Source organism: Ornithorhynchus anatinus, chromosome 19 (genome assembly GCF_004115215.2).
Source record: "Ornithorhynchus anatinus isolate Pmale09 chromosome 19, mOrnAna1.pri.v4, whole genome shotgun sequence".
Classification (NCBI taxonomy): Eukaryota; Metazoa; Chordata; class Mammalia; order Monotremata; family Ornithorhynchidae; genus Ornithorhynchus; species Ornithorhynchus anatinus.
In genome coordinates, this window is record NC_041746.1 from 6586275 (window position 1) to 6600861 (window position 14587).

The window sequence follows — 14587 nt, forward strand, 5'->3', positions numbered from 1 at the left end:
TTATATGGGCTAGGAAAAGTGGAGCTGAAGGGCAGTGAAGCCCTCTGTGGATGCTGTTCTTCCACTGGAGTTGGAAAAGCAAGGCCGTCTTGCAAACCCAGCCAACTCCCAGACCCCACTGGGGTTGGGGAGAGGGAGGAGAGCCATGTACTCCAAAGCTTCATCTTTCACCTTCCGGCACAGCTTGCCTCCCTGTCTAAGTGGAAACAAACCAATCCTTTCCCTTTTTGGAAAGAGAACTAACGGATGGAGATCTCTGGGGTGTATGTGTGCCAAGCTCACCTCGACTGTGAGATTTTGCCGGCATTTGCTGCTGTGAGTGAGAAAGGCAACATGTTATGTGCTCCGACCTCTATTGTGTTAGAAGGTTTTGAGCACTGCATTGAACCTTTGCTTTAGACAGCTTCCAGCAGAAATAATGGCTGCCTGTTCCCATAGAGTTTCTGGAATGTAGATGGGCTCCATTGCATGTCCTTCCCATTGCAGTTAAATTTCAGTCTTGCATGGAAAGTAACTATTTCCTTATAAGAGCCATTGAGCAGCAGGCAGGCTGATCATCCCCGGATCACAGCACACACCAATTGAGAACAAAACCTGGCAGGGTAAAGTTTCCCACCACAGGAACCTTTTCTTCTGTGGTGGTTTTGTTTTTTTTTTATGATCTGGGCAGGGTCCCATTTCTGTGTTAGAAGGAAAATCCTCTGGAAATTGCAGGAGTTTGGCTGCAGCAACACCCCCACACCATTTAGTCTGATCTTAACTCTGCCAGTGTTACAATTGTGAAGTCTCAGCAAGAGCTATTTACTGACAGGGCTGACCTACTGGTACCTAGACCCCAGCAATGCATCTGGAGTTTCAACCTAGTTCCTAGGTGTCAAAGTTATCTACACAGGGTGTATTTTGAAAGAGTCCTTGAGCCACTTTGGAAAGGGTCCCAATTGTCCAACAAAGTTTTCATGCTTACTGGGCAGACTCTTTCCAGGAATTAATTCTCTCCCTGATGTTGAAGAGGTGATAGAGGTGGTAGACCTATTCCCAGGAAGCCAGGTTCTAATCTCCTTGTGGGCAGGGATTGCATCTACCAAACATGTAGTACAGTCCTCTGAACACAGCGAGTGTTCAGTATATACCATTGATTGATTGGATAGATGGGGCAGTGGGGAAATCTTCCATACCCTGCAGACTGGCCATAATCTTCTTCCTCAAGCAACCCAGGGGGCAAGGAGATCTCTCACATCTTACGGGTGACCCAGTTAGGGTGTACCTGGCTAGCAGAAGGGCCACAATGACACTTTGGTATTATGGATTGTGGTCTTTGTACTGGGCCAAAGAACGACCCCCACCGGAACAGTAGTCTGAAGTTCCAACTGCCACAGCCAACCCATCTGACTAGTGCAAATGGAGCACTGGGTCACTTCAGGATGTACATTCTCTGTGCTTATAAAGGGTCCTTTGACTATGGAGGGGGTAAATGTTTGGGGATGAGGCAGGAGCAAAACCCAAGACCTGGGGTGGCCTGGGGTAGGTTGACGGGGTCTGGAACAAGGCCACAGGATCTAGACAAGGCCAAATTAGGGAAGGGAGACTTGGAACTGTTTGAAGCCACTTGACTGATGTTTACTCCTACCTGGTGAGAGGGTTGCACATTCTACACACATTTGTAAATGTGACCCAGAGGAACCCTAGCTTTATAGAAAGACACATCTCTCTATAGAGCTGCCATTTATTTTTCAAGATGCTGCTTCAAATGGTGGTGGTCCCATTTCAGGACTCCCTACAGTCAGCACACTATCTGACCTGTATTTCATCAGTCAACTGCATTCATTGAGCATCTACGGTGCACAGAGCACTAAACTCTTAGGAAGAATACACCAGAAATAAAAGGCAAGTCCTTCAAGGGACTTCTTTTCTAGATGCATAAATCACTTCTTTAACACTTAGCTTTTTGTGCCCGTTTTTATATTGTGGCAGTCAGAGGACCTGAGTTCTAAACCCGGCTATACTATTTTCTGAGTGACCTTCAGCAAATCCCTTTAACTTTTTTCTGTCTGTCACAGCATCTGTTAAATGGTGATTAAATACCCATTCTCCCTTCCTCCTAAAGTGTTAGCCCCATAAGGGACAGTGACTGTTTGACCTGATTATTTTGTATCTACCTCAGTGCTTGGTACAGTGCTTGGCACATTGTAAACATTTAACAAATACCACAATTTTTATTTATTATTATCTTCACCCTGTTCCCTCTCTTAAGCCTCATCCTCATGATGCAGACAAGGAAGAGGAAAAGTTCAAGAGCCTGTTTGAGAAGCTGGCTGGGGAGGTGAGTGGTGGAAAAGGGAAATGTTAGAGAGAATCTCAGATCGAGGAGCCCATCTCAAGAAAGTTGAGGTCAATAAACCCTTTTGATCTATTGGGTCCAAAGGGGGAATTTCTGTCCTCTAGAGTCTCATGCTTCAACTCCACCTGCTCCATCTAAACTCCAGGACTGGGAGGCCAACCTGATAGCACACAGAGCAGGTCTGGCTCAGATGCCTGCGATCCACACCTCACCTTGACTCCCACGAGAGAACAGTGGTGAGAACACTTGAGAAGTCTTCCTCTGAGGTCATTTTCTCTTGAGCAACAGCAGATCCCAGCCTCTGCCAAATCTCTGCTGAAAGCCATTCTCTGAACAGCCTAGGCAGCAAAATCTTTCTAGCCGGTTTCCCTATGAAGTAGCAACCCCAGAATAGGTCTGCTTTGAAGAAGGCCAGGTTCACTTGCTGTAAGAGTAGTGGGCTGAAGGCACGGCCTGATTCTCTTTCCCTTCAGTGTTTAAGGCTGCACTCAAAGAAACACACACATGGGCTGGCTCACTACCCCACTTCATCTGCTTTCCTTCCTTTCACCGAGCAGTCCTGTAATACCCATGAACCCAGGCTTGAGGCCATGAAAGCTTTGTCCCGCCAACCAAGAAACAGTGACTGATATCCCCTTCAGGACAAGGATTAATTCCACACTTGTGCAGGAATTTATATTCCTAAATTCCTACTTCCCTATTTTAAATAGACTGCCCAACCGCCTTGCTCTCCTGAGAGGTGATCTGCACTTTCTAATGGGATGGGAAATATGGTAATTTGGGGTGGAAATGTAAAGCTCCATAAACAATGCTTTGGTCGACAACAATCTCATATTCCACTGCTGGGGAAGTGTTCTGAGGCAACTGTTCTTAACAAATTCATTTATAAATCAGGCCATCTGTGGGGTTTACTGGAGCTTAGAAGTAGACACTGAGATCTTGGCCTGCATTTCACGATCCAGTGCTCATCGATCCTAATGTCAGCTGTACTTGGTATCTCTTTCCAGGACTCCAGGATCCAGGTCCATGAGCTCCGGGATATTTTGAATGAGACTTTTTCCAAACGTAAGTTGCCTCTTGGGTCTTTCCAGGGAGGTGACAAGAGGCAAATAAATAGGCTGGCTATTAAGGAGCAGGGCCTGGTAAAGAGTGAGCTGGAGAGCAGATTGCTAGACTCAGTGCCTACAGGTCAATTGTTGTTAAGTCCCAAAAGTCACCCATCAACAAGCTAAACTGACAAACTAGGTTGTGTAGGTCAAATAATGTTCTTTTTAGAAAATGAGGGTGTAGAGTTGACCTTCGTTCTTGAAGACAATGCTGCTGACAGTGAAGTTCGGGTGTTTCCACATTCCTGCTTGCCCCCGCCCCCCACCCCCGGGCATGATGCTGTCATGTCTGTCACTGTTTTCACCTTTTGAGTGTAAAACTGTAGAGGACCAAGAATGGACTCTTGCAGTTCTTCCACAGTTAAAAAGTAAAGAGTGGAAGAGCTGGCAAAAGAGTCTGAGAAGGAGCAATCAGATAGGAAGAGGACCCGAGAGGGGAGGAGGAGGAGGAGAAAAGGGGAGGGAATGAGAAGTGGGAAAGAAGTGAAGCGGGGAGGGATGAGGGACCTGGGACCGGGATGGGGTGGAGGAGTGGTAGGAAACAAGGTATCCTCTAGAAAGGGAGTGACAGTTGAGACTCCATCCATACACAAATTGTCCTAGTGATTTTTGGATTGTGTCTGCTTTGCCTTTGATTGATGACTGGGCCTTAGGCTATTAGTTGGCTACTAATTGAATCTGAAGCATGAGGCATATAGTGTTAGGTGATTTGTCGTCCACCAAAATGAATGCCCGTTTAAGGACTCCAGGTTCCCTAACAGGGCCTGGGGTCCAGGCCGGGACAGGAGAGGGGCTTCTGGAACCATATATTTCAGTGGCCAGCAGGGGTTTAGTGCCAAATGACCTGGAGTCAGTTATGGGCTCTGACTGGTTCCTCTAAGGTGATCATTTTCCATGCCATTCAGCCCTGCAGGTAGAGTCAAGAGCTTCAGCTCTGATGTAAGGAATTTAGCCCCTTAAACTCCCACAATCCAGAGTCCAGAATCTTAATAGGAATTAGGGATGGAGCATCAAATTTGGTGGGGAAATGATTTAGGGAACCGGGAAGGACGCACACAGACAAATAGAAAATACTCAACTGATTCATGTGGAAGGCCACTCTGCAAAGACCAGATGGTCTGAGGAAGGGATTGCCAGAGACTCATCCTTCTGAAAATCTAGCATCAGAGAAGTTCTAGTTCCCAAAGTAGGACTCTAAACATACCTAAGGTCAGTGCTTCTGAAGAAGAAGAAAGTTCTAGTTTGTTCCACCCAAGGGGCTCCCAGATTGGACATTTCCTGGAGGGAATTTCCCAGCTCGAATTTGAAGCCTGCTGAGCTGGTAAGAGGGTAAATGAGTTGTATTTTTGAGGTGAAGAGGGAGGTAATGCTATATCATTTTTCTTCAGAGAGGCTGGCTTGGAAGGAGGTTGCAGAAGGGACTAAGTGGTCAGTCAGACAACATTATTCCCCTCAGGGTAGGGCAGTCTTTGAGCCTTTCTCCAACACCTGTCCTCAAGGGTGGTGAAGGAGGGCTATGGGAGGTTTTATCACCCAGCAGGGAGCTAATTTCCTCAGGCAGAAGTCAAGAAGACTAAGGAGTAAGACTGTGTGCCCAGGCCCACCATTTCTGCATGTACACCTCGGGTACCATCTCCCCTTATCTAAATACCTCTGAGTGTTGTTTTTGGTGTTTGTGTTTTAAATCTGTAGGAGCTGACTTAAAATTTGATGGATTCAGTCTCAACACCTGTAGGGAAATGATCAGCCTTTTGGATGTATCCTTTAAATGTCACTTTCCCTTGATTTGCCACTCTCTCCTTCTATCAGTCCACCCCCCCCCCATCCCCCTCCCCCCGTCCCCCCGTCCCCGGTCTCCCTATGAAGTCTCCTCCTTACAACTAATGTCTCCCTGCAGCACCTGTTACAGTTCCACTCTTCTGAAAGGGAGAGAAAGGACTTGACTGCAGTGACATTAACCCCTTCCCTGGACTTTCCCTTCCCAGCTCTGCACTGCTGGCACTCTGACAGGGATGTCTTGGGCCCCAGCTAGCATTTTTCAAGGCAGAATAGATAACTAATTGGCTTCTGTGGCAAAGTGGGCCCAGCCTGGGGCCTGCCCACCACTTTGAGTGGTATTGGCTGGGTGACTGCCTGGCACCATTTGCAATGGTTAAGTGATTGCTGAATCCGATCTTTACTTCCCTGTAGCCTGCTCACCAGGCAGAGGTGCAGCCTTGACCTTGATTGACATTCAGGGGAGCAGGCCCACACTGGGGAGCTGTGTTCAAAATGCAGATGAACCTTTCCTGCCTGATTGTAAGAGCACAACCCCAGCGTCAGTCCCCTGGACTGTTTTCCCCCAGTTCACTGATTCCCCTAGTTCACTCAGGGAGGCTGCCAGACTGAAGCACTAATCTGTTATCTACTGTAATATTTGTCTTCCCCTATAGGCTGTAAATTCCTGGTGGGCAGGGATTGTCTATTTTATTCTTTCCCCAGACCTTTTTTTTATTTTTGGGGGGGGATTAGTTAAGCACTTACTATGTGGCAAGCACTATTCTAAGTGTTGGGATAAATACAAGTCAGACATAGTCCCTGCCCCAAATGCCCCAGTAAGTAGGAGGGAAAACAGATATTTCATCCCCATTTTACAGTTAACGGGGCACAAAGAAATTAAGTGACTTGCTCCTGGTCATACAGCAGGCAAGTGGCAGAGTCAGGATTAGAATCCAGGTCTTCTGCCTTCCAGGTCCATGTTCTTTTCAATCGGCCACGTTGCTTCGCAGTACTTAGTACAATGCTCTGCACAGAGTAAGTGCTCATTAAATACAATTAATTTATTGATTGTATAATAGTGCCTTATGGCATGGAACTGTAATAATTATGGTACTTAGTGCTTATTAGGCTTCAATCACTGTTCTAAGTACTGGGTTAGAACAAGGATAATCAGGTCAGACACAGGCTCTGTCCCACATATGGCCCAGAGTCTTAGGTAGAAGGGAGAACTGATATTGAATCCCCATTTTAAAGATTACATGTCAAACTGCACCAGCTTGTACGGCTTACCTAGTGCAGTCTGAAATGTGATTTTGGTGGTCTTTGAATTCGTGGCAGTCCACTTACTGTGCTAACTGTAAAAAATGGCCTGTGATCTTTTCATGGATATGCCTTCCCTGCTCAAGATGAGACTGAAGTCATCTTCACTCTTCAGCAAAGCTTTGTCAGGATGTTATAGGTCCACAAAGTGTGGTTTGGGGACATCTTTATGATCAGGATCAGAGTCGGAGCTGAACTTCAGCCCCCAAATCTTCTTCAAGGAGAGGGGTCCTGTTAAGGGAATCTCAGTGAAGATTCTTCCTTGCCTTTGGGTGAACCCCAACTCTGGAGTTTCTTGTTCCCAAAGAATTCTGAACATGGTATGCTGATTTGCCATAGAGAATACCTGCACACCAGCCCCACCAACCCACCTGTGCCCCCTAGCTGAGAGGATAAGGCACCCACCACCTTTCCCAGTACCCAACAATGCCAGAGACAAAAGAGCTGGTAATCCATGATCAGTCAATCAATCAATCAATCAGAGGTATTTATTAAGCACCTACTGTTTGAGCAACACTGCACTAAGTGCCTAGTAAAAAACAATATAATAAAGTGGGTAGATATGGTCCCTGCACACAAGGAGCTTACAGTCTTCAGGAGGAGACAGCCATTAAAATAAATTACAGCTAGGGGAAGAGAGTATAAGGATATTAAGGAGAGAGGAGACATTCCAACTCTCTGTTCTTGAGGGTCAAATCCACCAGCCTGGTAGCTGGACCACTGAGCTGGCAGGACCATTTGGTTGCCATCTGTGATAACATTGCCTTTATCACTAAAAGTATTTGAAACCCATCCTATTTGATGTGCTTTGCTTCAGTAACCTCAGCATCCTATGGAGCCTGCTGTCACCTAATGGACATAATCAGTGAGAAACCACTATTTAGATCCTGGGTGCATCGGTGGTATCTTTGTCTTGTTCAGTGGTGGATGAGAGAAGTAGAGATAAAAGCTAATGCTTGGTGCATTCACCAAACAGGAGACAATTGTTCTTGGCTTTTCCAATCCCATGAAATCCATTGAATTGTTAGGTGTTCATTATTGGCCAATAATTGCTGCCAATAAATATATTGAAATTCCACTCCCACCCCACAACTTGTCAGATAGTGATGCTGCTCTAAAGTTCTAAAGTTCCTAGAGAAACTGCAAGTTCTGAGAGAAGTGACTCCACTATTATAAAAAGTAAGCCTTTTCCAGAAGGAAGGAATTTTCCTGAAGTTAATAATAATGTCTTTAAACATTTACTATGTGCTAAGCACTGGGATAGAAACAAGAAAATCAAATCAGACATAGTCTCTATCCTACCTGGGATTCATAATACAAAAAGTAAAGAGAGCAGAGATTTTATCCCCATTTTACACATGAGGAACCTGGGGCTTAGAGAGGTTCAGTAACTGACTGCTGGTCACCCAGTAAGCAAGTGGTAGAGCTAGGACTTGATCCTGGGTCCCATCCCCATGCCATCCCATTTCATGCTTTTTCAAGTGTCATTTCTGACTATGGCCAGCTGAGATTTGTCCTTTACGGTAGCAGAGTGATGGTTTGGGTGATTTGGGACTCCTTGAATTCAAGACACTCTGGCTCAAGATTTTGAAGTACCAGGTAACTATTGTTTACGTTGTTGTTCCTTGTCCCTCTCTTCTGACTGGTGAATCCTTTTAAGTCTGAGTCTCATTTAGTCTGCTCAGATCTTTTGTTTTTGTTTCTATAAATGGTAGTTGTTAAGCACCTACTCTGTCCAAGCACTGTTTTAAGCCCTGGGGTAGGTATAATCTAATCAGATTGGACACGATCCCTGTCCCACATGGGGCTCACAGTCTCAATCCCCACTTTACAGATGAGGTAACTGAGGCACAGAGAATTTAAGTGATTTGCCCAAGCTCTTACATAGCAGATGAGGCCATGCTGCCTCTCTGCTTATATTCACCTAATAATTGCCATCATACTTTCCTGGCTTTTATCTGCCCCAGGAAAAAAAGAGGAGAAGCAAAATTGTACCTGGGGCAAGATGGAGAGCTCATCTCTCTGAGATGACCCTCAGCTAAGGCTCATTTCCCTCAAGTGAAAAAGAAGTAAGCTGAAAAGCCGAAGGGAAAGTAGGCCAAAAAGTCCTGCTAACTGGAAGCAAGATGGGGAAGTCCTACTCATGGGTCCTCAAGGGGAAAAGCCTTAGAGGCAGCAGCTCTCAAAGAGGAGCCTCTGACCCCTGGATAAGCATGGTACTAGATCACTGACCCTCCTTGGGGAGGGAGTCAGAGGCTGAAGGAGTGAGGCTTGTTGGAGAAGATGATGGCAGCAGAACTCTCCAAACTGAAGGAGCTCATACTGAAAGCAGAATTTTACCTTGAAGAGGCAAGCAGGTGCGCAGGACTGTAATGGAGGCCTGAGCCTGAGGTAGAGAGTCTTGGGCAGAAATACTGATTAAGTAGGAGTGGGGCCATTTGTCCAAATCCAGGGGTCCGAGTCTAGGCCAGCTGCCGCTCTATCTGAGTTCCCAACCTAAAATCTCTCACCATTTCAGACAGAGTCCAGGCAAGCTCTTAGTGCATTTGAGTAGTCACCCCATGTCAGGGTGGTGGTGATATTGACAGTGAGTCGGGCAGTAATAGGAAGGAGCTGGTTGGTGGCAGAGATGACTTGGAAGGTAAGAGGGGCAATTGTACATTTCTCCCCCTATTCCAGCAGCCTGAACCCTGATCAACCCTGAATAATGGGATAATATTGGAGAGAGGCAGAACTGCTCCTACTAAACCATTAATCTTGTTGACAGTGCCTCAGCCTGGCCAGAAATCAGCCTAGATTCTTGTCTCAACTTTTTACTCTTCAGGGAAGTGGTCCAGGAGTAAAGCTTGGAATTAGACCTAGTTTGCCTGGGAGACAGTGAGAGAGGAAGAGTGGAATGGATTCCTCGCAGGTCTAAAAAAAGGTCTGTTCCTTCCTTGGCTTTGCCTTCTGCTTCAGGAAATCTTTTTGGAAGTGGACACCAACCACTCAGGGACCATCAGCGCCCATGAGATGCGGACGGTCAGGGACATATTCTTCAGGATGAGGATTGACTCTCCTCGGGGTTTGGGTGAGAGGCTCCTATTTGACTCTTACCCTGGGACAGAGTAAGACAAGAGAAACACCTCCATGACTCAAGACCTGTTTCCCTAGGCTTTACCCTCAGCAACAAGGTGCAGGAGGTCATCACCGTGCGTTATGCCTGTATTGATCTCAGCATGGACTTTGACAGCTTCGTGGCCTGTTTGATCCGCCTGGAGACACTCTTCAGTGAGTGCCCCCTCACAGCATCTGGGAGGGGCAGAGGGTGGATCCACTGGACAGGATCAACCAACCCACTTGTACTTTGGGCAGGAGGAATTGGGTAATGTATGCTGGCCAGATGCATGAACTGGGGCTGGGGTGGCTATTCCAGTCTCAGGGAAGTCTTCAATGAACAGAACGATCCTCCATTTTTATGATTGCCTAAGAGCCATCAGGTCATGTCCTGATAGCTGGGAGTAGCTATTTCTGGAAGAACTTGTCTTGGAGACATCTGAGTGAATTCATCAATTTCCTGAAGAAAGAATCCTGGTCTCTGGTGGGATGAGAGATAGGTGTCTTCTTCAGCAGGATATTGGGGGACTCCCTGTGTCCTCTCTCTTCTCTCCAAACACGTTTACCCTTTTGTGTTTACCTATCTGTCGAGAGTTGGAGAGCAACGCCTGACTGTGAGCAAAACTCTCCTAGATGCACTTCCCCTACTCCTATAGTGCTCAGGGAATTCTCTGCACTAGCTCAAGGAATCAGTCTCCACCATATGCACAAATGATTTATATCAATGTCCATCTCCCCCTCTAGACAGTAAGCCCACTGTGGGCAGTAGAATTGTCTACTAATTCTGCTGTACTGTGCTCTCCCAAGTGCTTAATACAGTGCTCTGCACACAGTAGGCATACAATGAATAGAACTGATTGATCAGCAGTACTGTTGACTGAGCACCTACTGGGGACAGAATCCTTGAGGTACCTACAACAGAAAAACAATCCCTGTCCCCAGGGAGTTTACTCTCCAGTAGGGAAAACAGACTTGTTAGTTGATTCTCAGCTATATATTGGGGTGGGATGGGTGGGGCGGGGCTGGAGGGTGGTGTGGGAAATGGGAAGACAGACAAATACAAAGACACAGACACACACTGTCTTGGGAACTCAGGTCTCGCTTTGGACCTAGCTTCAGAAAGGCTGTAATATGATGCAGGAAGGTAAGTAAGCCTATTACTGTAGAGTTGTCTCTCTGGCTGCTCTAGTGTGATGCCACTCCTATGTCTAATCCTGCCTTTCCTTTGGCTTTTTAGAAATGTTCAAACTTCTGGACAAGGACCAGAGAGGAGTCATCCAGCTCTCTTTGGCTGAGGTAAATTAGATTGATTTGCCATGAGCAGATTGCCAACAATCTTTCAAGATGCTTAGATAAAATAAGTGATTACAGGGCAAAATAGTGTTGGTATTTGGTAATTACTTGAACCGTGTTGAATGATGGGGAAAAGGGAAGAAGAAGGGAGCAGAAGGGTTGGGAGTGGGCAGAAGTCTGAAGGGGACACTTGGAGGGGGAGAAAGAGAGCCAGTCATGGAGTGCTTAGGAAAGAGGCAGGAAGTTACTGAGGGAGCTGGCGGAGTCACCTAAGAGACAGGATGCGGATTGGTCAGAAATTCTTCCTCCACAAAACCCCTATTTCTTGAGAGCCAATCAATATTCTTGTTGCACTGAGAAAGTAAGCATATCTTCTCAAGACAAAAAAAAATGTAGAGTTGCACTCAGCCTCTACATTTCTTCATGACCTTTAATTTTTTTTTTATTCCAATGTGATGGGGTGGGAGAAGGGAGGTGATAGAATTGCTGTAGGAATCGTAACTTCTGGCTGCCTGGACTTTAGTGGAAGATAGAATTTGGCCCTAGTCCAGCAATTGCCTGGAAACGGTAGTCAATCCAGAAACAGTGAATCCAGGGACTTGGAATCAAGAGAACTGGGCTCTGTTTCCAACAATGCCATTAAGCTGCTATCTATTCTGATCCAGTCACTTTGTGACCATGACAAAGATCTCTCCCTCTCTGAATTGGGGATGTGGAGCAATATCATTAACCCACCTCATGGTGAAGAGCAGGGACTTGGGAACGTGACAAGCACCAAGAACCTGTGGACTTTTTGGACTCTTACAGATTCTTCGTGCAAAGTGATTTCATTTTTCCCTTTCTTTTTGGAAGATCATGATCTCAAAGCATTTTGTCCAATATAATTTCTGTGGTCCTGGGCCTTAAGCATTTCACTCTTTTCTAAATGACTCAGTATAGTCCAAAGCCTGATCCCCTCTTCATAAATCAGTCGTATTTATCGAGCACTAACTGTGTTCAGAGCACTGTACTAAGTGCTTAGGAGAGTACAATATAATTCACATTCCCTGCCCACAGTGAGCTTACAGTCTAGAGGGGGTGACGGACGTTAATATAAATAAATTACGGATATGTACGTAAGTGCTGTAAGACTGGGCAGGGGGAATGAATAGAGAGAGCAAATCAGGGCCACGCAGAAGGGAGTGGAGAAAAGGAAAAGAGGGTTTAGTCAGGGAAGGCCTCTTGGAGGAAATGTGCCTTCAATAAGGCTTTGAAGCGGAGAAGAGTAATTGTCAGATTTGAGGAGGGAGGGCATTCCAAGCCAGAGGCAGGACGTGGGTGAGAGGTAGGAGGCAAGATGGATGAGATCGAGGTACAGTGAGTAAGGTGGCATTAGTAGATGTGAAGTGTGTGGGCTGGGTGTAGTAGGAGAGTAGTGAGGTGAGATAAGAGGGGCAAGGTGGCTGCTTTAAAGGTGGTGGGTAAAGCAACCACATATAAGTTGCCCTGCTGGGGCAATGCTATCAGTAGGGAAGATTTCTGACCAAAGAACTGCCTAAGCTATCACGTGGGATGGACAGGCTCAGCAGAAATCCCAGCAGCAAAGATTGATGCATGCCCAGGCGGGTACCATGGCAATCACCTGCTGGTCTGTGATGCTCATGCACAGCATTGGCACTATGTTGTGGCCACTCTGATGGTAAATCAGTGGTATTTATTGTGCTCTGAGTGCTGATAGAGTGGGTAGACATGTTCCCTGCCCACGAGATTTGTTCGGAGAACTCTTGCGTGTACTTCACAGCATACGGCACCCCTGACAGCCTGTCTACTCATTGCACGTATTTCCCTAGTGGGAAAATGATCGGGAAGGATGAGTGGGTGTAGGTGGCCTGTGCCAACCACTAGCACGATCATCCATTCCTTCATGCCGGAAAATTTTTGTGCCCGGACCAAGCCTCGCCTATTGCTTATGCTGGGAGACTCCATCACCAATGACTGGTTTGGCTTTCATCTTGGAATGGCGAATGGAAGAGGACAAAGCAAAATTCCCATTTGCCTTTTCAGAAAGGGGACCTTGTGTCTTCAAACCATCTGGAAAGAGCCTTCTCAAGCAAAAGCCTCACTCTTGTCCTCTTTCTTTCACAGTGGCTGTTCTGCGCTCTAGTCTGAATCATCGTTTTGGATGTCTTTGGAGCTCCCTGCCTGTCCGTGCCCTCTCTCTTCCCACTTGTATTTGAATTTTAGATGCAAATCATGCTAAATGGGTGTTCTTTCGGAACCCGTGTCTGCAAGGATTCTTTACCTTTCCGTTCAGGTGGTCTGATAGCAGACTCTGTTCTGATTGAATGGAATTGCCTGAATTCAAGCCAGTGAATCAATGTGGTTAGAAGAGTAAACTAAACAGAAATTAAATGGATCTTGCCATCGTCTTATGGAGTGCTTCCCGGGAAGAGCTCTTGTCTTTCTTGGTAGAAAAAGATGGTGGATGACACAGCTAAGCAATAAATACCGTAATTAACTGATCACAAGCTGCTAGAGGATAGAATATGTGGCTGTTTGCAATGTTTAGGGGAGGTTGGAAGGGACAGAGGACAGGAGCAATAATCAACTGTTGTTAGAAGGCTGGAGCTCCTAAGTGTTTCTGTTGATACCACTCCTGAGATTTGAAAGTTGGGGGCCTGCTTACAGATAAGGGAAGCAGTGGGTTTGATCCCCTGGAAGAAGGGAATGGACAGATGAGGAGCGAAGCTTCTTTTTTCTTCTTTCTGCATGCCAGAAAATTGAAGATAGAGTATTTGTCAGTATTTGCTAAAGATGAAGGTAAATTTGCACAGTGGGGACTTCTTACCCTATAAAAATAACCGGAGGGGAAATAAGATTCAAAAGAGTTTTACTAATAGCTGAGCATGAGACCCTGCAGTGCCCAGTTACACAAAGCTCTCAGTCCTGCTTCCTTCATTTTTCCAGCTGGGGATGGAGAGAAATCACCTTACTGGGCTGCAGTGTCTGGAAAGACAGCATCGGAGAGCAGGGCTGTGGGAAATCAAAACAGAAGCCTTGCAAAGGATGCTTCGATATCCTGTCGGTGACCAGACAACTAATGGTTAACCATCCATGCAGACAATAAAATGCACGTTGGATCCCAAACATCACATTGCTAGTCATCACCATCCTGTCCCTACCCACTGATGGATTTTCCCCTTGCTCCAGAGACACTACCCTAGGGTAGCAAATTTAGGGAAAGGGAACAAAAGAAGTGATGATTTTTCAGGGAAAAAAAATCAAAACCGAAAAAAGTTTGTATTCTGATCAGGTGTCACTATACACAGTCTTTCCATTGCATTTTGCACCCTTCAAAAGGACCAAGGCTACTGCAACATAGTAGCTGGTGTGGCTTTATTCCTTATATGACTGCTGTAGTCTGGATATGAACTTGTCTCACGAGGGGGCAGTCAGGAGATCGTCAGAGCCAAACCAAACCCAAACCTTTTGGGTTTTTTGTTTTGTTTTTCATTTTGTTTTTTTTTTCAGGGAGCTGTCGTTACCGTGGGTGAAAAGATTCATTCGGAACTCTGTGGGGGCAAAAAAAAAGCTAAAGAAAAAGATATGTTGGAATTCTTGCCACCCATCTTATACATCTTCACTTCCTTCACTGAAAGGAATAGGTGTCATGCATATTTTTTTCAAAGTGAGTTGA

General features: G+C 46.0%; 1 protein-coding gene across 8 annotated transcripts in view; it reads left to right on the plus strand.

Annotated features, from left to right (window-relative positions):
- The window catches only part of CAPN8 (calpain 8), a 69587-nt gene extending 56265 nt beyond the window's left edge, over positions 1-13322 (plus strand). For 3 of the 8 annotated variants that reach the window (XM_039914802.1, XM_039914801.1, XM_039914804.1), the window contains 8 exons: positions 2252-2320; positions 3346-3403; positions 5137-5201; positions 8053-8121; positions 9481-9592; positions 9676-9792; positions 10856-10914; positions 13036-13322. In XM_039914802.1, coding sequence (XP_039770736.1) covers positions 2252-2320; positions 3346-3403; positions 5137-5201; positions 8053-8121; positions 9481-9592; positions 9676-9792; positions 10856-10914; positions 13036-13059 — 573 coding nt within the window. In that variant the 3' untranslated portion in view covers positions 13060-13322. The other 5 variants (XR_005661106.1, XR_005661105.1, XM_039914803.1 and 2 more) reach the window with 5 other exon arrangements.
- The last annotated feature ends 1265 nt before the right edge of the window (positions 13323-14587 follow it).